Source organism: Oncorhynchus masou, chromosome 12 (assembly GCF_036934945.1).
Source record: "Oncorhynchus masou masou isolate Uvic2021 chromosome 12, UVic_Omas_1.1, whole genome shotgun sequence".
NCBI lineage: Eukaryota > Metazoa > Chordata > Actinopteri > Salmoniformes > Salmonidae > Oncorhynchus > Oncorhynchus masou.
In genome coordinates this window covers 16,623,048-16,647,287 of record NC_088223.1, presented here as the reverse complement: position 1 = coordinate 16,647,287, position 24,240 = coordinate 16,623,048, and the positions used below count along the sequence as shown (strand labels likewise).

General features: G+C 47.7%; 1 protein-coding gene across 4 annotated transcripts in view; it reads right to left on the bottom strand.

Annotated features, from left to right (window-relative positions):
• LOC135549592 (tax1-binding protein 1 homolog) overlaps positions 1-24,240 on the bottom strand; it is a 45,663-nt gene that overhangs the window by 15,870 nt on the left and 5,553 nt on the right. For all 4 annotated transcript variants that reach the window (XM_064979690.1, XM_064979689.1, XM_064979692.1 and 1 more), the window contains exons 3-12: positions 17,923-18,025; positions 16,195-16,385; positions 14,712-14,870; positions 7,494-7,642; positions 6,669-6,759; positions 6,404-6,589; positions 6,047-6,298; positions 2,514-2,690; positions 1,084-1,156; positions 351-937 (exon numbers count right to left, since the gene is read on the bottom strand). In XM_064979690.1, the coding sequence (XP_064835762.1) occupies positions 351-937; positions 1,084-1,156; positions 2,514-2,690; positions 6,047-6,298; positions 6,404-6,589; positions 6,669-6,759; positions 7,494-7,642; positions 14,712-14,870; positions 16,195-16,385; positions 17,923-18,025 (1,968 nt within the window). The remainder of the gene's footprint in view (positions 1-350; positions 938-1,083; positions 1,157-2,513; positions 2,691-6,046; positions 6,299-6,403; positions 6,590-6,668; positions 6,760-7,493; positions 7,643-14,711; positions 14,871-16,194; positions 16,386-17,922; positions 18,026-24,240) is intronic.

Here is a 24,240-nt window from a genome sequence, read left to right as displayed (position 1 = left end):
TTTATCTCTATCCGGAGACACTATCAAAAGAAAGAGCTTACTATTTACTGCACAGATGAGCATACACTCACTCACAGAACTCAAACACACACACGCCTAACTGACTCTGAGAGAAGTAAACACTTACTCATGAGAAACACACACAGACACACTGAGCCAGTCCAGAGGAATATGGGGACCAGAGGAGGAACAATATAGACTGAGATGACCTCACAGGGCTGACATAGACACAACCTTATCAGCCTGGCAGAGAGACTGGGTGTGTTTGTGTGTGTACAACTATTGTTCTTAAATGTGAGCATGACCGTGTGTGTGTGAGAATAGTGTGTGTGTATGCGTTGATGACTTACCCTGAATCGCTCCTCCTCATTGGCCAGTCTCTGCTTAAGCGTCTCGTTGATAGCACACTGCTCCGCCCACTTCTCCTCCATCCTCGCCAGCTCCTCCTCCACTGTCTGTTCTTTCTCTACCTCCTCCGCACTCTTCCCCTCATCCTCCACACTCCTCTCATCCACCTCCTCCGCACTCTTCCCCTCATCCTCCACACTCCTCTCATCCACCTCTTCAGCACTCTTCTTCTCCACCTCCACCCAACTCTCCATCTTCATGCTCTCCTCTCCTCCACTCCTGTCCTCCTTCCTCTCCTCTCCTTCACTCATGTCCTCCTTCCTCTCCTCTTCCACACTCCCATCTTCTTTCCCTTCCTCCTCTCCACTCACTTCTCTTTCCATCTCTTCCCTATTCCGCCCCTTCCACTCTTTCTTCCCAGCTCTCATGGTCTCCATGCCGGAGAATGTGTTGGTGTGTGTGTTGGTCTGTGTGTTGGTCTGTGCGTCGGTCTGTGCGTAAATGTGTGTGTGTTCCCTGTTTTTGTCACGCCGGTTAGGGACAACCGGCCTCTCACTGTCTCCTCTCAGCACAGTTGCAGACAGATTGCCTGTAAACATATACACGTTAGAGGATTTAGTATGAAAGAGATAAGAGAGTGTGTGTGTGTGTGTGTGTGTGTGTGTGTGTGTGTGTGTGTGTGTGTGTGTGTGTGTGTGTGTGTGTGTGTGTGTGTGTGTGTGTGTGTGTGTGTACCTGCTGTAGGTGACTCTGGACTGGGTGTCAGTGGCTCCTGTGTCGTCTCAGTGGCAGCGTTTCTCTTGACCTCCTACAAACATGAGGAAACAAGTTGAATCAATCTGTGGACATCAGACTCAACTAGGCTGCACCCTATTCCTCACCGTTTGGTCAGCTGCGTGATGAACTGTGTTCATAGGTGTTCAAAATGGAGAATTCCGGCAAAACTGTAGTCTCCACCAAACAGGCCCATCTGGACTACTGCGACTCTCTGTGTTCAACCTTCCCATGTCACCCCGCTCCCCCTTGTCACCCCGCTCCTCCATGTCACCCCGCTCCCCCTTGTCACCCCGCTCCCCCATGTCACCCCGCTCCCCCATGTCACCCCGCTCCCACATGTCACCCCGCTCCCCCTTGTCACCCCGCTCCTCCATGTCACCCCGCTCCCCCATGTCACCCCGCTCCCCATGTCACCCCGCTCCCCCATGTCACCCCGCTCCCCATGTCACCCCGCTCCCCCATGTCACCCCGCTCCTCCATGTCACCCCGCTCCCCCATGTCACCCCGCTCCCCCATGTCACCCCGCTCCCCCATGTCACCCCGCTCCCCCATGTCACCCCGCTCCCCATGTCACCCCGCTCCCCCATGTCACCCCGCTCCCCATGTCACCCCGCTCCCCCATGTCACCCCGCTCCCCATGTCACCCCGCTCCCCATGTCACCCCGCTCCCCCATGTCACCCCGCTCCCCATGTCACCCCGCTCCCCCATGTCACCCCGCTCCTCCTTGTCACCCCGCTCCTCCTTGTCACCCCGCTCCTCCTTGTCACCCCGCTCCTCCTTGTCACCCCGCTCCTCCTTGTCACCCCGCTCCTCCTCACACTCCACTGGCTTCCAGTTGAAGCTCACGTCCACTACAAGACTATGGTGCTTACCTACAGAGCAGCAAGAGGAACTGACCCCCGCTTCCTTCAGGCTCTGCTCAAACCCTACGCCCCAACCCGAGCACTCCGTTCTGTCACCTCTGGTCTCATGGTCTCCGACCAGTCCAAGCTCTTCTCTGCCCTGGCACCCCAATGGTGGAACCAGCTTCCCCCTGAAACTAGGACAGCAGATCCCTGCCCATCTTCTGAAAACATCTGAAACTCTACCTCTTCAAAGAGACCTTAAATAATCCCACAGTACTACCTCCTCCCCACCTCGAGAAAATAAAAGCCTTTTGTGAACACTCCCATTTGACTTTTCCCCTCACTAGCTCTGACTTTATTGAGGGTAAATGTACGCACTATGACTGAGATATGTGGTTGTTCTATCTAGTTATCTGAATATAAATCGCTCTGGATAAGAGCATCTGCTAAATTACTCAAATGTAAAAAAAAATCAAATATACCACAAGATGGCGCTGTGACAGTGTGGTGTAGTACAGTATTGTAGACAGACAGGCACTCACCCCCTGGGCCTCGCTGATCTTGGCCACCTGCCTGCGGAGCCGCTGACACTCCCTGTACTTCTCCTTGTAGTGCTCAGCGGCCATGTGGAGACGCAGCTTCAGCTCCTCCACTTCTCTCTGTAGCTCAGCCTCCGCCTCAGACACCACACACCCCCCCTCACTGGAGGTCCCCACACCCTGGGGGAGAAGGAATTAGGGGGGAGGGTGGAGCAGACAGAGGGAGGTGGGAGAGGGAGAGTTAGGGGGGGTAGAGGGGGAGGGGGCAGACAGCGGGAGGTGGGAGAGGGAGAGTTGGGGGGTAGAGGAGGGTGGAGCAGAAGGTGGGAGGTGGGGGAGGGAGAGCAGATAGCGGGAGGTGGGGGAGGGAGGGAGAGTTAGGGGAGGGGGAGCAGACAGAGGGAGGTGGGGGAGGGAGAGTTAGGGGGGTAGAGGGGGAGGGTGGAGCAGACAGAGGGAGGTGGGGAGGGAGAGTTAGAGGGGGAGGGGGGCAGACAGCGGGAGGTGGGAGAGGGAGAGTTGGGGGGTAGAGGAGGGTGGAGCAGAAGGTGGGAGGTGGGGGAGGGAGAGCAGATAGCGGGAGGTGGGGGAGGGAGGGAGAGTTAGGGGGAGGGGGAGCAGACAGAGGGAGGTGGGGGAGGGAGAGTTAGGGGGAGCAGACAGAGGGAGGTGGGGAGGGAGAGTTAGGGGGTAGAGGGGGAGGGTGGAGCAGACAGAGGGAGGTGGGGGAGGGGGAGTTGGGGGGTAGAGGGGGAGGGGTTGGGGGAGTAGTTCAGCCCAGAGATAATTCAGTGTTGATATTCAGTTACTAAACTTGTCTCTAGCACATAGCAGTTGTAAATGATTCTATTTTACAAAACTGAGAAAGATAAATCCATGAGAGGAATCCTCCAAAGTTCAAGCCTGAAGCAACTTCCTGGTTCAACTGTATGAATGTGTCTGTGGATATCTATGGTCAGATATGACCAAATACAAACAGTGCAGTTATTCCCTCCGTAAGGCAATCAAACAACAAAATGTCAGTATAGAGACAATTCAACGGCTCAGACACGAGACGTATGTGGCAGGGTCTACAGAAAATCACGGATTACAAAAAGAAAACCAGCCCCATTGCGGATGTCGACGTCTTGCTCCTAGACAAATTAAACAACTTCTTTACGCGCTTTGAGGATAATACAGTGCCACCAACACGGCCCGCTACCAAGGACTGTGGGCTCTCCTTCTCCGTAGCCGATGTGAGTAAGACATTTAAGCATATTAACCCTCACAAGGCTGCCGGCCCAGACAACATTCCTAGCCACGTCCTCGGAGCATGAGCAGACCATCTGGCTGGTGTGTTTACAGACATATTTAATCTCTCCCTATCGGCTGTCCCCACATGCTTCAAGAGAGCCACCATTGTTCCTGTTCCTAAGAAAGCTAAGGTAACTGAACAAAATGACTATCGCCCCGTAACACTCACTTCTGTCATCATGAAGTGTTTTGAGAGACTATTCAAGGATCATATCACCTCGACCCTACCTGACACCCTAGACCCACTTCAGTTTGTTTACCAGCCAATAGGTTCACAGACGATGCAATCGCCATCACACTGCACACTGCCCTAACACATCTGGACAAGAGGAATACCTATTTAAGAATGCTGTTCATTGACTACAGCTCAGCCTTCAACACCATAGTACCCTCCAAACTCATCATTAAGCTTGAGACCCTGAGTCTCGACCCCGCCCTGTGCAACTGGGTACTGGACTTCCTGACGGGCCGCCCCCCAGGTGATGAGGGTAGGTAACAACATCTCCACTCCTCTGATCCTCAACAATGGGGCCCCACAAGGGTGTGTTCTCAGCCCCCTCCTGTACTCCCTGTTCACCCATGACTGCGTGGCCATACACGCATCCAACTCAATCAGCAAGTTTGCAGATGACACAACAGCGGTAGGCTTGATTACCAACAACGACGAGACGGCCAACAGGGAGGAGGTGAGGGCCCTCGGAGTGTGGTGTCAGGAAAGTAACCTCTTACTCAATGTCAGCGAAACAAAAGAGATGATCGTGGACTTCAGGAAACAGAAAAGGGAGCACCCCCCGTCCACATCGATGAGACAGCAGTGGAGAAAGCTCCTCGGTGTTCATATCACCCACACACTGAAACGGTCCACGCACACAGACAGTGTGGTGAAGAAGGTGCAACAGTGCATCTTCAACCGCAGGAGGCTGAAAAAATCAGGCTGTATCACCGCCTGGTACGGCAACTGCACCGCCCACAACCGCAAAGCTCTCTAGAGGGTGGTGCGGTCTGCACAACACATCACCGGGGGCAAACTACCTGCCCTCCAGGACACCTACACCACCCAATGTCACAGCAAGGCCAAAAAGATCATCAAGGGCAACAACCACCCGAGCCACTACCTGTTCACCCCGCTATCATCCAGAAGGTGAGGTCAGTACAAGTGCATGAATGCTGGGACCGAGAGACTGAAGAACAGCTTCTATCTCAATGCCATCAGACTGTTAAACAGCCATCACTAACACAGTGAGGCAGCTGCCAACATACAGACTTGATATCATTGGCCACTTAATAAATGGAACACTAGTCACTTTAATAATGCCGCTTTAAGAATGTTCACATATATACTGTATCCTTCACTATATATTCTTTACTATCTATTACATCTTAGCCACTCTCACTGCTCATCCATATGTGTTATACTTATATATTCTCATCCCATTCCTTTACTAGATTGTGTGTATTAGGTTTTGTTGTGAAATTGTTAGATATTACCTGTTAGATACTGCTGCACTGTGGAATCTAGAAGCACAAGCATTTCACTACACTCACAATAACATCTGCTAACCATGTGTATGTGACCAATAACATCTGCTAACCATGTGTATGTGTCCAATAACATCTGCTAACCATGTGTATGTGACCAATAACATCTGCTAACCATGTGTATGTGACCAATAACATCTGCTAACCATGTGTATGTGACCAATAACATCTGCTAACCATGTGTATGTGACCAATAACATCTGCTAACCATGTGTATGTGACCAATAACATCTGCTAACCATGTGTATGTGACTACCGATAAAAATAGATTTGATATACTTGAAGAAATTAGGAGATGGTAATTTCCCTGAATGGGGGAATGTTTAATGCCCCACCCAGCAGACTGTTGACCAATCACGTTCACGTTGTCATGCTGTGTCACACCGTTGCTAAGCTAATAATCACCCAATCCCTTCATAAAAGTCAGGGTGAGTCAAGAAACCTGCCTATTTTCCTTGACTATACAATATTCCATAGAACAAGTTCATTATCTCACATCTCTGAAAAGATTTGTAATGTGCTTCTTGTTCATGTAATTCATGCTAATGTTGCTTTTGTGCTAGCGCCCAATTGACTCCCATTCACTCCTTTGCCCAGAATGCACCACACAGTCCATTTTCAACGTAGGGGCAAAATGCACAATGGCCGTTAATATGAACTGAATGGAGTTCACCATCTTCTTCTTTCTGTTATGGTCCCCTTACCACTTCCTGCTGGGAGGTGGTCCTCATGTGGTCCAGCTGCGTCTCCATCCTCCGGCATTCGGCCTGGGCATCGGCCAGGCTGGCACGGAGGGCGTCGGCCTCTAGGCGGGCGTGGTACAGCTCGGTCATGGTGCGATCGCGGGCGTTCGCTGAGTCACAGAGTTCCGACGCCAACATGGCGGCCTGCTGGCGAGACGCCTGGAGCTGCTCCTCATACTGACGAAGCTGCTCCCTCAGACGACCCATCTCAGCCTGGTGAGAAGGCAGAGCAGACAGGTTTACACACACACACACACACACACACACACACACACACACACGCACACACACACACACTCCCCCCACAACCCCCTTCACCTTGTCGACAGCGTGTGTGTGCAGCTCTTTCTCCACGCGGTCCTTCTGAGTGACGCAGGCTCGGAGCCTGTCCAGTTCTTCCTGGAACTGAGTGATGGTCACCTCTCTGTTGAGCTCCACAGCCTTCAGCATCTGCAGCTCTGCACTCAGCTTAGTGTTCTCCAGCTCCGTGCTGCGCAGGTGGCCCTACACACACACACTATTAGAAACTCACAGACATACAACTGTGTGCACACACTCACACACACAGGGTGTATCCTCTCACCTTGTAGAGGTCCCTCTCGTCCTTGCCGTTCTTCAGTTGAGTCTCCAGACTGTCTCTTTCTGCTGTCAGCTTCTTCAACCTGTCTCTAAGACTGGACAATAACAACAACCATCACAACAGATAGAGGATTCTACTGCAATAACATCAATAATGTTAGTTCTCTGTAGAGTATCTATGGTGTGTGCATTTCTCATCACCAGTCCAGTTCCTATCCTTCCAGTGTGTGTGTTCCTCCTCACCAGTCCCGTTCCTATCATTCCAGTGTGTGTGTTCCTCCTCACCAGTCCAGTTCCTATCCTTCCAGTGTGTGTGTTCCTCCTCACCAGTCCCGTTCCTATCCTTCCAGTGTGTGTGTTCCTCCTCACCAGTCCAGTTCCTATCCTTCCAGTGTGTGTGTTCCTCCTCACCAGTCCCGTTCCTATCCTTCCAGTGTGTGTGTTCCTCCTCACCAGTCCAGTTCCTATCCTTCCAGTGTGTGTGGTGTTCCTCACCAGTCCCGTTCCTATCCTTCCTGTGTGTGTGTTCCTCCTCACCAGTCCCGTTCCTATCCTTCCAGTGTGTGTGTTCCTCCTCACCAGTCCAGTTCCTATCCTTCCAGTGTGTGTGGTGTTCATCACCAGTCCAGTTCCTATCCTTCCAGTGTGTGTGGTGTTCCTCACCAGTCCCGTTCCTATCCTTCCAGTGTGTGTGTTCCTCCTCACCAGTCTAGTTCCTATCCTTCCAGTGTGTGTTCCTCCTCACCAGTCCAGTTCCTATCCTTCCAGTGTGTGTGTTCCTCCTCACCAGTCCAGTTCCTATCCTTCCAGTGTGTGTGTTCCTCCTCACCAGTCCAGTTCGGTCTCTTTCTGCAGTCCTCTCTGTGTGACACCCAGTAGGTCCTCCTCCAGCTGTCTGACCCGGTCTGTGGCCTCCTGCAGCCTCCTCCTCACCTCCTCCCTCTCCTCTGACAGGCCCTGGGAGGAGCGCAGCAGCTCCTGCAACCACACCACACTTAACCTGTCAATCACACTGTCAACCAATCACAGACACAGGAAGTCAGTCCAGTCAGACCAAGGGTGTCAAACTTGGTTCCTGGAGGGCTGCCGAGTGTTTGCTGGTTTCCTTTCAATTTGTTTTCAATAAAGACCTAGACAACCAGGTGAGGGGAGTTCCTATCTAATCAATGACCTTAACAAGGGTTGGGAGGAGCAAAATCCTACAGATGCTTGGCCCCCCTGAGTTTGCCCCTTTGTCGATCAATGGAAATGCCGTGTGATAATGAATGTCAGGCCTATTTCCCTTCAAACACACTGGCTAGTTTTCCCTCCTAATGTTCTGAAGAGGAGAGGAGACAGGGAGAGGAAGACCGTACTAGTTTTCCCTCCTAATGTTCTGAAGAGGAGAGGAGACAGGGAGAGGAAGACCGTACTAGTTTTCCCTCCTAATGTTCTGAAGAGGAGAGGAGACAGGGAGAGGAAGACCGTACTAGCCTGTACCTGGTCCAGCCAGTAATCTCTCCTGTTGGAACACGCTCATGTTGAGAAGTAGAGGACATTAAATCACCCAAAACACACACTGCACCTGACAGACAAGAATGCCTACACACACCCCTCCATCTCGCAATACACACACACACTTGTGCATCAGACGCAAACAGACAGGTGCAGTATATGAAAAATATCTAAAACAAACACACACACACAACTCGTCTCCCTTGGGCTTGGATCCCTGGACGGCCGTACGATTTAACTGCAGACATTTGGGAGGCACTTCAGCAGCGCATTAAGACCTTATAAAAAGTGTCATCGTAAAACTAGCAGCCGCAAAATATGTACTTATGTTTTCATGTTCCAGCTAAAGGATATTTTAAATCAGTGCTGACTAGGTGTATCCCTCTTTCCCGTACTCCACACACACACACACACACACACACACACACACACACACACACACACACACACACACACACACACACACACACACACACACACACACACACACACACACACACACACACACACACACACACACTTCAAGCAAAGTTCATGTCTAAGAAGAAGCACCAGGGGGCAGTAAGAGACTGGTTCCAATATCATCAAACTTCTCCCCTGGCAGTTTGGTTATTCACTCTACAGCACAACAAATGTTATTTAAAATAAATTACAACATTTAAGTCATTCTCAGCAGTTGCACTAAGATAAAAGATCAGACAGGAAAAGGAGAGAGAAAGACGGAGAGGGGGAAAGAGCGAGAGAAAGAAAGACAGAGCGATGAGAGAAAGAGAAAAACACAGAGAGGGCGAGAGACATAGTAGTGCCCCTAGTAGAATGGCGTGACTGAGTCATGTTTGTCCCTAAAGCTGGGCAGGGCCTTGTTTCACTCAGGTGGTTTTGTGGACACCAGTCTCTCATTCCACACACATTGCAAGCGGGTGGCATTGTTAGTGTGTGTCTGTGCGGGTGAATGAGAATGAGAATGTGTGTGTGGGGAGAGGCGGAGTAGTTTGTGGGATTGACTGTGTGTGTGTGGGCTTGACGTCATATTTGATTACTCTGTGGTTGAGATGGAATCGCCCTGACGCCAGATGCTTGGGAGACCATATCCCGTTAACGTTCAGGCCCAGTGACTCAGATCATTAAAGAGGGACAGAGAGACTGGCACACACACACACACAAACAAGCAAAGAAAAAAAAAGAAAAAAAGAATGACACTCTGCAAATACACAGTTTACACAGAGACGCACACACACACACACACACACTGCTTTCTGTGTACAAACATGGACAGAGATCATTCATAAACTTCAGGCCTTTGATGTTTTTAACCTGTGATCACTGAAGAGGAACTGGCACCGACCGACTACTCACAGGTGTCTCTCCTGCTTCCCCTCTCTGTACAGCTTCCTGACTACAATATACAGAGCATTTGGAAATAATTCAGACCCCTCAACCTTTTACACATTATGTTACATACAGCCTTATTCTAAAATTTATTAAATTGTTATTTTTTCCTCATCAATCTACACACAATACCCCATTATGACTAAGCAGAAACAGGGTTGCAGAAATGAATACATAAGTATTACAGCCTTGAGTCTTCTTGGGTATGACACAAGCTTGGCACAAATGTATTTGGGGAGTTTCTCCCATTCCTCTCTGCAGATCCTCTCAAGCTCTGTCAGGTTGGATGGGGAGCGTTGCTGCACAGCTATTTTCAGGTCTCTCCAGAGACGTTCGATCGGGTTCAAGTCTGGGCTCTGGCTGGGCCGCTCAAGGACATTCAGAAACCTGTCCCGAAGCCACTCCTGCGTTGTCATGGCTGTCTGCTTAGGGTCATTGTCCTGATGGAAGGTGAACCTTTGCCCCAGTCTGAGGTCCTGGGTGCTCTGGAGCAGGTTTTCATCAAGGATCCCTCTGTACTTTGCTCCATTCATCTTTCCCTCGATCCTGACTAGTCTCCCAGTACCTGCCGCTGAAAAACATCCCCACAGCATGATGCTGCTACCACCATGCTTCACCGTAGGGATGGTGCCAGGTTTCCTCCAGACGTGACACTTGGCATTCAGGCCAAAGAGTTCAATATTGGTTTCATCAGACCAAAGAATCTTGTTCAGGCCAAAGAGTTCAATCTTGGTTTCATCAGACCAGAGAATCTTGTTCAGGCCAAAGAGTTCAATCTTGGTTTCATCAGACCAGAGAATCTTGTTCAGGCCAAAGAATCCTTTAGGTGCCTTTTGTAAACTCCAAGCAGGCTGTCATGTACCATTTACTGAGGAGTGGCTTCAGTCTGGCCACTCTACCATAAAGGCCTGATTGGTGGAGTGCTGCAGAGATGGTTGTCCTTCTCTAAGGTTCTCCAATCTCCACAGAGGAACTCTGGAGCTCTGTCTGAGTGCCCATCGGGTTCTCTGTCACCTCCCTGACCAAGGCCCTTCTCCCCCGATTGCTTAGTTTGGCCGGGAGGCCAGCTCTTGGAAGTCTTGGTGGTTACAAACTTCTTCCATTTAAGAATGATGAATCACTGTGATCTTGGGGACCAGAAATGTTTTGGTACTCTTCCACAGATCTGTGCCTCGACACAATCCTGTCGTCTCGGAGCTCTATAGACAATTCCTTCAACCTGGCTTGGTTCAGATCTGAAATGCACTGTCAAATGTGGGACCTTATGTAGACAGGTGTGTGCCTTTCCAAATCATGTCCAATCAATTTAACTTACCACAGGTGGACTCCAATCAAGTTGTAGAAACATCTCAAGGATGATCAATGGAAACAGGATGCACCTGAGCTCAATTTCGATTCTCAGAGCAAAAGGTCTGAATACTTAAGGTATTTTTTATATACACTCTTTATATACATTTAGTCGACTGGTCGATTGTTTGGTCGATAAGACTTTTGATCTTTAGTCGAGCAATCAGTCGCAAATTACTATTATTTCTTTCATGGTGCACAAGACAACGGTCTGATTCGCACCTGTCTCAGTGGGTTAATCCATTGTGGAGGCTGTGGGGATGGCACAGTCCATCACTCTAAGACGTGCATTACTGAAATTGTATATGGTGATATTATGTAAGAACGATGGTGCAACACGAAGAAAACAAATATTTCATAACAAATGTGACAGCTCCCGCGTTGGATAGCGGTCACTGTCTGCGGTTCTGAAACATTGTGCTGTTGAATTGAAGCCTTTTCCTAGACCATGTTGCTATGTGCATAATAGCAAAGTTAACCAGCATATTGGTGTTGAGAACAATGCAGAGAGAGGAAACCATCTTAATTAGGTCCATAATCAATAGTCTAACCGTTAAATGTGCCTGGCTTCAGAAATCATCCATATATTCAGTAGCAGTCAAAAGTTTGGACACACCTCCTCATTCAATGGTTTATTTATTTATTTTTACTATTTTCTACATTGTAGAATAATAGTGAAGACATCAAAACTATGAAATAACACATATGGAATCATGTAGTAACCAAAAAAGTTTTCAATTAAAATATATTTTATATTTGAGATTCTTCAAAGTAGCCACCCTTTGCCTTGATGACAGCTTTGCACACTCTTGGCATTCTCCCAACCTGCTTCACCTGGAATGCTTTTCCAAGTCTTGAAGGAGTTCCCACATGCTGAGGACTTGTTGGCTGCTTTTTCTTCACTCTGCAGCCAAACTCATCCCAAACCATCTCAATTGGGTTGAGGTAGGGGTGATTGTGGAGGTCAGGTAATTGTGGAGGCCAGGTCATCTGATGCAGCACTCCATCACTCTGCTTCTTGGTCAAATATCCCTTACACAGCCTGGGAGGTGTGTTGGGTCATTGTCCTGTTGAAAAACAAATGATAGTCCCACTAAGCGCAAACCAGATGGGATGGCGTATCGATTCAGAATGCTGTGGTAGCCATGCTGGTCATGCGTACCTTGAATTCTAAATATATCACCTACAGTGTCACCAGTAAAGCACCTCCACACCATCACACCTCCTCCTCCATGCTTCACGGTGGGAACCACACATGCGGAAATCATCCATTCACTTACTCTGCATCTCACAAAGACACGGCGGTTGGAACCAAAACTCTCAAATTTGGACTCATCAGACCAGAAGGACAGATTTCCACCGGTCTAATGTCCATTGCTCATGTTTCATGCCCCAAGCAAGTCTCTTCTTCTTATTGGTAGTGGTTTCTCTGCAGAAATTCAACCATGAAGGCCTGATTCACACAGTGAAGGCCTGATTCCTCTGAACAGTTCATGTTGAGATGTGTCTGTTACTTGAACTTTGTGAAGCATTTATTTGGGCTGCAATTTCTGAGGCTGTTTAGTCTAATGATTTTCCAGATTGACTGACCTTCATGTCTTAAAGTCATGATGGACTGTCGTTTCTCTTTTTCTCAATTGTATTCACGAATGCATGCAACTGTTTTTAGTCTTTGCTGTAATAAAGGCTTTACAAAGAAGATACACATATACATTTATTTAGTGTTGTTAACACTGTTCCAAATGGTCATTTATATTGTAACCTAACAGCACCTGTTTGGCACAGATAATATCCAGGCAGCGTTTGGTCCTAACCTTTCTTATTTTTCTTCATCACCAGTTGCTTCCACAACTAAGTCAAATTTCTTCCACAGATCTGACTTCCCCTTTCCCTCCTGAGCAACCAGTAAACATTCCCCCATTTCGAGTTTATTTTCACATTCTCCACATCCATTTTGCTGTCACATGTGTTACAGTGTTGGGAGTTTGTTATAACCTATTTATTGATGCGATTGTGACAGGCTATAGGTCAGGCCCTATTGGTCACATGCATGAGATGCATACATGTGTCACGTAAAGAGAGCACGGGTTCAGGGAATAGAGAAGGTTTTTCCTAAACAAATGAAGGTTTTGGTAACATAACTTTCTGTGGAGGTCATTGCAGCAGGGAGGAGAGAGAGACAACAGCTGCTCCTCTAGAGCCATTTGTATTTTAATTCTTTCATCAAACAGTGTACTTAATGCATCCAACAAGCTCAGTGCATATAGTCGATTTTATTAAAACACATAGGGTGTGTCTATTTATGGAAAAATACACATTTTAACATTTCAACCATGGATTGTGCAGCCTCCTGTGCTCATCTCTCCTCCTCTCCTCTTCCTTCCTCTCTTCCTCCCTTCCTCTCCCTCCCCCCATCTCTTTTGCTCTTCCTCTCTCCCCTCCCTCCCTTCCTTTCTCATCCTCCTCTCTCCTCTCCCTTCCTCTCTCCCCTCTTCCCCCTCTCCTCTCTTCCTCTCCTCTCCTCTCCCTTCCTCTCCTCCTCCCCCTTCTGCTCCCACTCCTCTCGTCCTCTCCCTTCCTCTCTCCCCTCTTCCCCCTCTCCTCCCTTCCTCTCCCTCTCTCATTCTCTCTTCCTCTCCACTCCCTTCCTCTCCCCTCTCTCATCCTCTCCCTTCTCCTCCTCTCCCCTCCTTTCTTCCTCTTCCTCTCATCCTCTCCTCTCGAATTCCTCTCTTCCTCTCCACTCCCTTCCCCTCTCCACACCCTTCCTCTCTCCTTTCCTGTCTCATCCTCCCTTCCCCTCCTCTCCCCTTCTCTCCTTTCCTCTCCACTCCCATCTCTCCCTTCCTCTCCTGCTCTTCTCCTCTCCCTTCCTCTCCCGCTCTTCTTCTCCTCTCCATTCCTCTCCTCCCCCTCACCTCTCTTCCCTCCTCTCTCCCCCTCTTCCCTCCTCTCTCCCCCTCTTCCCTCCTCTCTCCCCCTCTTCCCTCCTCTCCTCCCCACTCTTCCCCTCTCTCTTCCCCCAATCCTCTCCATTCCTCCCTCTCTTACCCTCACTCCTCTCCCCTCATCCTCTCCCACCTCTCCCTTCCTCCCTCTCTTCCTCAATCCTCTCCCTTCCCTCATACTCTCCCTCTCTTCCCTCCTCTCTTCCTCTACCTTCCTCCCTCTCTTCCCCCACTCCTCTCCCTCTTCCCTCCTCTCTTCCCTCCCTTCCTCTCCCTTCCTCTATTCCACCCTCACCTCTCTCTTCTGCCCCTCACCTCTCCCTTCCTCTATTCCACCCTCACCTCTCTCTTCCCCCTCACCTCTCCCTTCCTCTATTCCACCCTCACCTCTCTCTTCCCCCCTCACCTCTCCCTTCCTCTATTCCACCCTCACCTCTCCCTTCCTCTATTCCACCCTCACCTCTCTCTTCTGCCCCTCACCTCTCCCTTCCTCTCCCCCCCTCACCTCTCCCTTCCTCTCTCCTCTTCCCCCCTCACCTCTCCCTTCCTCTCTTCCCCCCTCACCTCTCCCTTCCTCTCTACTCTTCCCCCCTCACCTCCCCCGTCCTCTCCCCCCTCTCCTTTCCTCTCTTCCCCCCTCACCTCTCCCTTCCTCTATTCCACCCTCACCTCTCCCTTCCTCTATTCCACCCTCACCTCTCCCTTCCTCTATTCCACCTCACCTCTCCCTTCCTCTATTCCACCCTCACCTCTCCCTTCCTCTCCTCTCCTCTCGTCCCCCCTTACCTCTCCCTTCCTCTCTCCTCTACCCCTCTCCCTCTCTTCTTTCCCCACTCCCCTCTCCCTTCCTCTCTTCCCCCCTCCCTCACCTGGTTGTGTGTGCGTAGAAGGTAGCAGGTCTCCCTCTCCTGCTCCCTCTCTCTGTGCAGCCTCCTGTGCTCCTCCTGAAGCTGCTGTTTCTCCTTCTGAAGGTGATGCAATCTCTTCAACAGCTCCCTGCGCTTCTGCTGCGCCTCCTCTACACGCTTCTGCTCACCACAGGAGGGGAGAGGGGAAGAGAAGAAAGAGGAAGAGAGGAGAGGACAGGGTGAAGAGAGGAGGGGAGAGGAGGAAAGAGAGGAGGGGGAAGATGGGAAAGAAGAGGGAAGAGGAGAGGGGGAAGAGAGGAAGGGAGAGGGGGAAGAGAAGAGGAAGGGAGAGGGGGAAGAGAAGAGGAAGGGAGAGGGGGAAGAGAAGAGAAAGCTCGAGGGGGAAGAGAAGAGGAAGGGAGAGGGGGAAGAGAAGAGGAAGGGAGAGGGGGAAGAGGAGAGGAAGGGAGAGGGGGAAGAGGAGAGGAAGGGAGAGGGGGAAGAGAAGAGGAAGGGAGAGGGGGAAGAGGAGAGGAAGGGAGAGGGGGAAGAGGAGAGGAAGGGAGAGGGGGAAGAGGAGAGGAAGGGAGAGGGGGAAGAGAGGAAGGAAGGGAGAGGGGGAAGAGAAGAGGAAGGGAGAGGAGGAAGAGAGGAAAGAAAGGGAGAGGGAAGAGAGGAAATAAAGGGAGGCGAAGGGTGAGGAGAGGAAGAGAGGAAGGAAGAGGAGAGGGAGAGGAGAAAGAGAGGAAAGAAAGGGAGAGGGAAGAGAGGAAATAAAGGGAGGGAGAGGAGAGGAAGAGAGATAAGAGGAGGGGAGAGGAGAGGGGGAAGAGAGGAAGGGAGATGAGCAGGGGGAGAGAGGAAGGGAGAGGAGAGGAAGGAAGAGGAGAGGGGGAAGAGAGGAAGGGAGATGAGCAGGGGAAGAGAGGAAGGGAGATGAGCAGGGGGAGAGAGGAAGGGAGAGGAAGGAAAAGGAGAGGGGGGAAGAGAAGAAGGGAGAGGAGAGGAAGGGAGAAGAGAGGGAGGAATTGAAGGGGAGAGGAGAGGGGGAAGAGAGGAGCGGGGGGAGGGAGAGGAAGGGAGAAGATAAGAAGGAAGAGGAGAGGGAGAGGAGAAAGAGAGGAAAGAAGAGGAGACGGGGGGAGAAGAAGGAAGGAAGGAAGGGAGAGGAGAGGGGAAGAGAGGAAAGAAGAGGAGAGGGAGAGGAGAAAGAGAGGAAAGAAAGGGAGAGGAGAAAGAGAGGAAAGAAAGGGAGGGAGAGGAAGGAAGATGAGAGGGAGAGGAGAAAGAGAGGAAATAAGAGGAGGGGGGGAAGAGAGGAAGGAAGAGGAGTAGGAAGGGAGAGGAGAGGGGGGAAGGGAAGGGAAGAAGGGAGAGGAGAAGAGAGGAAGCCAGGAGCCAATTGTATAAAGTGGATTAGAGTTTTTTGGCATATATTTGGTAATTGCATTTAGACTGTAAACTGGTACATTTCGATGGCTATACTGCATCTCTGTATGTGTACCTCCAGCACACAGCTGTTGGTGGTCACTACCAGTATGTCTGAGTTGTTGTCGTCCTCGGTAACGGTGAGACAGTCCTCGGTGGGCGTGGCTGGGCGAAACTGGAAAGGCGTGCTGGCGCCTCTGATGTCACCCATGTGCGTGACGTAACAGAGCTGATAGAACTCCCCGTCACTCTTGGGAACATAGTGGCCTGCATAGGAGACAGATTGTGAGGACGTTACGAAGGTTGTGTAGTGTGCCATATTGAGACAGTATCATCAGGTGAATTGGAGGAGTGCTGATCTAGGACCTGGTCCCCCTTGTCCATATAATCATACTCATTATGATCTAAAAGGCTAAACTGATCCTAGGTCAGCACTCTGAGAGGCGTTGTGAACATCGGCCCAGTCTAGTCTATGGGCTGAATCCTGACTTTGTGTATAAATCTTCTCTTATAATGCACCACTCATCTTCCATACGTTTCATCTTATTCTGATAGTAAATGCATTCTTCAATCAACGGTCAAAGTCCAGTCCGAGTAAAAGTCCAGTAATTTAACCTCACTGTATTTGAGGTAAAGATCACGGTCAGTGATGTTCAACATCAGCACAAGTCAGAGAGTTTCACCAACACACTACAGCGGGCTCATATTTTCACTGTCTCATATCTGACCAGGTCAGCACCCTGTAAAACCAGTTCACTGGTCCTCCATGGAGTGTGTGTGTGTGTGTGTGTATATGTGTTATCCCTGCAGAGGCAGAGAGGTGTTCAAGTCTCTGACCACGGTTGCGGTTGGGTTCCATCAATAAAATAAGGGAGGTGGTTTTTATATGACTGTTAAATCCAAGGTTTGTCTTAGTATACCACGGTAGTTGTGTGTGTGTGTTTGTGAGTGTGTAAATGTATGTCTGTGTGTGTTTGTGAGTGTGTAAATGTATGTCTGTGTGTGTTTGTGAGTGTGTAAATGTACGTCTGTGTGTGTTTGTGAGTATGTAAATGTACGTCTGTGTGTGTTTGTGAGTGTGTAAATGTACGTCTGTGTGTGTTTGTGAGTGTGTAAATGTACGTCTGTGTGTGTTTGTGAGTGTGTAAATGTACGTCTGTGTGTGTTTGTGAGTGTGTAAATGTATGTCTGTGTGTGTTTGTGAGTGTGTAAATGTACGTCTGTGTGTGTTTGTGAGTGTGTAAATGTACGTCTGTGTGTGTTTGTGAGTGTGTAAATGTACGTCTGTGTGTGTTTGTGAGTGTGTAAATGTACGTCTGTGTGTTTTTGTGAGTGTGTAAATGTACGTCTGTGTGTGTTTGTGAGTGTGTAAATGTACGTCTGTGTGTGTTTGTGTGTAAATGTACGTCTGTGTGTGTTTGTGAGTGTGTAAATGTACGTCTGTGTGTGTTTGTGAGTGTGTAAATGAAGTTAAAAAATACAAATAAAAAAAGGTTCAATAAAAAAAGAGATGTTTTTTGGTTTTACATTTTACTAGGCAAGTTTGTTAAGAACATATTCTTATTTTCAATGACAGCCTGGGAACAGTGGGTTAACTGCCTTGTTCAGGGGCAGAATGACAGATTTGTACCTTGTGAGCTCAGGGATTTGATCTTGCAACCTTTCGGTTACTAGTCCAACGCTCTAACCACTAGGCTACCTGCCACCCCAGTGTGTGTGTGTGTGTGTGTGAGGGTAAGTGTACAGTGTGTGTGTGTGTGTGTGTGTGTGAGTGAGGGTAAGTGTACAGTGTGTGTGAGTGTACCTTGGAACACCACAGCCCTGTGTACAGTGCTTCCAGGTTGGTAGTTTTCCGGCATAGGAGACCACAGGAAGGTGTAGTAATCCCTCGCTGTGTTCCAACCCACCTACACACCCAAAGCAGGAGGAGAGGGTCTAGCAAAAACACACACTACCATAGTGTTCTCACACCAAGACAGGACACATCGCAAGACTGGGTTGCATTCCAAATGGCACGATATTCCTTATTTAGTGCACTATTTATTTGTATAGATACATACAGTTCTAGTCAAAAGTTTGGACACACCTAATCATTCCAGGATTTTTCTTTATTTTTACATTGTAGAATAATAGTGAAGACATCAAAACTATGAAATAACACATATGGACTCATTTAGTAACCAAAAGTGTAAAACAACTCAAAACATATTTTAGATTCTTCAAAGTAGCCACCCTTTGCCTTGATTACAGCTCTGCACACTCTTGGCATTCTCTCAACCAGCTTCATGTGGTAGTCACCTGGAATGCATTTCAATTAACAGCTGTGCCTTGTTAAAAGTTAATTTGTGGAATTTCTTTCCTTCGTAATGCGTTATAGACCTATATGTTAAAAAAAGAACAAGTCCATATTATGGCAAGAACAGCTCAAATAAGCAAAGAGAAATGACAGTCCATCATTACTTTAAGACATGAAGGTCAGTCAATCAGGAACATTTCAGTCGTATTGCTATGATGAAACTGTCTCTCATGAGGACCACCACAGGAAAGGAAGACCCAGAGTTACCTCTGCTGCAGAGGATACGTTCATTAGAGTTAACTGTCTCTCATGAGGACCACCACAGGAAAGGAAGACCCAGAGTTACCTCTGCTGCAGAGAATAAGGTCATTAGAGTTAACTGTCTCTCATGAGGACCACCACAGGAAAGGAAGACCCAGAGTTACCTCTGCTGCAGAGAATAAGGTCATTAGAGTTAACTGTCTCTCATGAGGACCACCACAGGAAAGGAAGACCCAGAGTTACCTCTGCTGCAGAGGATAAGGTCATTAGAGTTAACTGTCTCTCATGAGGACCACCACAGGAAAGGAAGACCCAGAGTTACCTCTGCTGCAGAGAATAAGGTCATTAGAGTTAACTGTCTCTCATGAGGACCACCACAGGAAAGGAAGACCCAGAGTTACCTCTGCTGCAGAGAATAAGGTCATTAGAGTTAACTGTCTCTCATGAGGACCACCACAGGAAAGGAAGACCCAGAGTTACCTCTGCTGCAGAGAATAAGGTCATTAGAGTTAACTGTCTCTCATGAGGACCACCACAGGAAAGGAAGACCCAGAGTTACCTCTGCTGCAGAGAATAAGGTCATTAGAGTTAACTGTCTCTCATGAGGACCACCACAGGAAAGGAAGACCCAGAGTTACCTCTGCTGCAGAGGATAAGGTCATTAGAGTTAACTGTCTCTCATGAGGACCACCACAGGAAAGGAAGACCCAGAGTTACCTCTGCTGCAGAGAATAAGGTCATTAGAGTTAACTGTCTCTCATGAGGACCACCACAGGAAAGGAAGACCCAGAGTTACCTCTGCTGCAGAGAATAAGGTCATTAGACTTAATAGCCTCAGAAATGTCAGTGATTTATTCACTGTCTGTGATTTACTTAGAATTCAAGTCACACTTAACCAGCATGGCTACCACATCATTCTGCAGTGATACAACATCCCATCTGGTTTGCTCTTAGTGGGACTATCATTTGTTTTTAAACAGGACAATGACCCAACACACCTCCAGGCTGTGTAAGGGCTATTTGACCAAGGAGAGTGATGGAGTGCTGCATCAGATGATCTGGCCTCCACAATTACCCGACCTCAACCCAATTGAGATGGTTTGGGTTGAGATGAACCGCAGAGTGAAGGAAAGGCAGCCAACAAGTGCTCAGCATGTGGGAACTCCTTTAAGACTGTTGGGAAAGCATTCCAGGTGACTACCTCATGAAGCTGGTTGAGATGTCTACTTTGAAGAATCTCAAATATAAAATATATTTTGACTTGTTTAACACTTTTTTGGTTACTACAAGATTCCAAATGTGCTATTTTATAGTTTATGTTTTCACTATTACTCTACAACGTAGAAAATAGTCAAACTGTAGACCTATTTCTTGTTTTTCAAATGTGCCCTGTACATACAACATAAATATAGACATTAATATACAAAAACACAGTCATGGGAAGCACAAATAAAACATCACAAACCACCGAGAAGTCACAAATAAGTCCCCAATCAATACTTTAAATTGCCCGAACGGCACCAGAACATCAAGATGAAATGTCTTTAGAATTTGAATCCAGTAATACGGTGCATTAAAACTAAAAGCAGATTTACCTAGCTCAGTGGAGACCCCTGGAACTTCAAGAGTTCCAATCAAGAGTAACCTATCCTGTGAACGTGTTAGGCAACTCAGGTGTCTATACCTCAACAGCAAAGTTAGATAAGAGGGAAGTTTGTGAAGCAGGGCCTTGTAAACAAAAAGGGAGTAATGTAGAGATATATGGGTGTTTAGCGAAGTCCAGCCAACTTTTAGATACATAATGCAGTAATAAGTATCAAACCTGTCCCCTGTAATAAAACGAAGGGCACTACGGCAGACGGCCTCCAAACGTTTAAGACTAGTAGAGTCATGATATCACCATAACCAGGAACAGATGAAAAGGTTGACTGAATAATCTGCTTCCTACTGCTTAGAGGAAGGAACCATCTGTTACATCTGCAGTATATGTTCTTTAAACGTTAAATACACATCAATCCAAATGCCTAAATATTTACAGTGCATTCGGAAAGTATTCAGACCCCTTGACTTGTTAAAATTACTGCCTTATTCTAAAATGGATTCAAAACATTTTCCCACTCATCAATCTACACACAATACCCCATAATGACAAGGTGAAAACAGGTTTTTAGAAATGTTTGCAAATTTATTAAACATAGAAAACTAAAATGAATTATTTACATAAGCATTCAGACCCTTTGCCATGAGACTCAAAATTGAGCTCAGGTGCTTCCTGTTCCCATTGAACAGCCTTGAGATGTTTCTACAACTTGGTTGGAGTTCACCTGTGGTAAATTCAATTGATTGTACATGCTTTGGAAAGGCACACACCTGTCTATATAAGGTTCCACAGCTCACAGTGCATGTCAGAGCAAAAGCCAAGCCATGAGGTCGAAGGAATTGGCTGTAGAGCGCCGAGACAGGATTGTGTCGAAGGGTATCTGGGGAAGTGTACCAAAACATTTCTGAAGATTTGAAGGTCCCCAGGAACACAGTGGCCTCCATCATTCTTAAATGGGAGAAGTTTTGAACAAACAAGACTCTTCCTAGAGCTGGCTGCCCGGCCAAACTGAGCAATCGGGGGAGAAGGGCCTTGGTCAGGTAGGTGACCAAGAACCCGATGGTCACACAGACAGAGCTTCAGTTCCTCTGTGGAGATGGGAGAACCTTCCAGAAGGACAACCATCTCTACAGCACTCCACCAATCAGGCCTTTATGGTAGAATGGCCAGATGGAAGCCACTCCTCAGTAAAAGGCACATGACAGCCCGGAGCATGCCAAAAGGCACCTAAAGGACTCTCACACCATGAGAAACTAGATTCTCTGGTCTGATGAAACCAAGATTGAACTCTTTGGCCTGAATGCCAAGTGTCATGTCTAGAGGAAACCTGGCACCATCCATACGGTAAAGCATGGTGGTTGCAGTATCATGCAGTAGGGGTGTCTTTCAGTGGAAGGTACTGGGAGACTAGTCAGGATCGAGGGAAAGATGAATGGAGCAAAGTACAGAGGGATCCTTGATGAAAACCTGCTCCAGAGCACTCAGGACCTCAGAAAGGTTCACCTTCCAACAGGACAACGACCCTAAGCACACAGCCAAGACAACGCAGGAGTGGCTTCAGGTCAAGTCTCTGAATGTCCGTGAGCAGCCCAGCCAGAGCCCAGACTTGAACCCGATCGAACATCTCTGGAGAGACCTGAAAATAGCTGTGCAGCTATCTAACCTGACAGAGCTTGAGAGGATCTGCAGAGAAGAATGGTAGAAACTCCCCAAATACAGGTGTGCCAAGCTTGTAGCGTCATACCAAAGAAGACTTGAGACCGTAATCTCTGTCAAATATGCTTCAAAGTCCGGAGTAAAGGGTCTGAATACTTAAGTAAATGTTATATCTCTGTATATATTTTTTCTTCTAAGTTAAAAAAACAAAGTTTTTGCTTTGTCATTATGTGTTAGTGTGTAGATTGATTTAATTTTTTACTTAACCTTAAACTTGAAAACAACATGCATTTAGTTGCCTGTTTTAAGCACAAGTTTTAAATCAGCAAGGGATTCCTGCAGAGCTCTCAAATCTGACTGTCGTTTTGACATGGGCTCATAAGCACTGCTTGTTAATAAATCACTTTCTAATAACAGTAGAACGGGTGGTACTGTAAGATGAACAAACCAGATTTGACTAACAGTCCTATAATAACAGTCTTGTATCAGCTCTTTTGATAGAAAGACAAAGCTGAAGATGGGTTAATAAGAGCATCAAATCAGTTCTACCTCACCAGTTGTGTTTTAAATCATGAACACCAGTCCTTTTCTAAAGTAAAAAAAATATTAGGCTCCACCAAAATAAATGTCCCACATACAATTACAGGGATGGAACCATTTATCTTAAACCCAAAACTCTCCCTCACTCCTTCCCAGTTCTATTCTCTCCTTGGAGAAGCTGGCAGGAGGTGTGTGTGTAAGGGCTGACAAAGGGGAGTAACAAAGCCTAGTTTAAAGTGGAGAAACACAGCCTAGTTTAAAGGGGAGAGAAACACAGCCTAGTTTAAAGGGGAGAGAAACACAGCCTAGTTTAAAGGGGAGAGAAACACAGCCTAGTTTAAAGGGGAGAGAAACACAGCCTAGTTTAAAGGGGAGGAAAAACAGCCTAGTTTAAAGGGGAGAGAAACACAGCCTAGTTTAAAGGGGAGAGAAACACAGCCTAGTTTAAAGGGGAGAAACACAGCCTAGTTTAAAGGGGAGAGAAACACAGCCTAGTTTAAAGGGGAGAGAAACACAGCCTAGTTTAAAGGGGAGAGAAACACAGCCTAGTTTAAAGGGGAGAGAAACACAGCCTAGTTTAAAGAGGAGAGAAACACAGCCTAGTTTAAAGTGGAGAGAAACACAGCCTAGTTTAAAGTGGAGAAACACAGCCTAGTTTAAAGTGGAGAAACACAGCCTAGTTTAAAGGGGAGAAACACAGCCTAGTTTAAAGGGGAGAGAAACACAGCCTAGTTTAAAGGGGAGAGAAACACAGCCTAGTTTAAAGGGGAGAGGGACACAGCCTAGTTACAGGGGAGAGAAACACAGCCTAGTTTAAAGGGGAGAGGAACACAGCCTAGTTTAAAGGGGAAAGAAACACAGCTTAGTTTAAATGGGAGAGAAACACAGCCTAGTTTAAATGGGAGAAACACAGCCTAGTTTAAAGGGAAGAATAATCAACTTTTTTCCCACCTCCTGCTAAATGAAGGGAGAGAGATGTAATGATATGGAAGGCATATGTTGTTAAGTGACGGCTGAGTAAGAGAGGACAGAACATCATAACTCCAAACATAACCTACACCGTAAAACTGTCATACACAATCACACTCTCATTCCCTTCCTCCGTCCTTCTCTCTCTCTGTCTCTCTCCCTCCCTCCTTTTCTCATTCCCTTCTTCTCTCTCTGTATCTCTCCCTCCCTCCTTTTCTCATTCCCTTCCTCCGTCCTTCAATTTCTCTGTCTCTCTCCCTCCCTCCTTCTCTCATTCCCTTCCTCCGTCCTTCTCTCTGTCTCTCTCCCTCCCTCCTTTTCTCATTCCCTTCCTCCGTCCTTCTCTCTCTCTCTCTGTCTCTCTCCCTCCCTCCTTTTCTCATTCCCTTCCTCCAGACCATGATTTACTCAACAACGTGAGTCATCCTATGGAGCTAAACCACAGGCTAGTGTTACCTTAATGACAACATCCACTTTTAATGCAATAACACAGTTTGGAGTGATAAGGATTGTTTGTTTGATGACAATGTTCTGTGCGAGGGTGAAAATGTTTTTAGTATGATGATAGTATTTGGTGTTATGATGATATTATGAATGAGGTTAATGCACATAAGGCCTATTCAGAATGTGGATGACATTCTATAACACCTTATAACGTATCTAACTCTTATCAAGGGAGAACATTCTTTATGCCCATGTGTCTCTTGTAATGACAAGGTAGGGTGGGACGGTTTATATTTCAGTGTGTGCGTGCACAATTGTGTGTGTGTGTGTTTGTGCATATCTATGTACTTGCACGT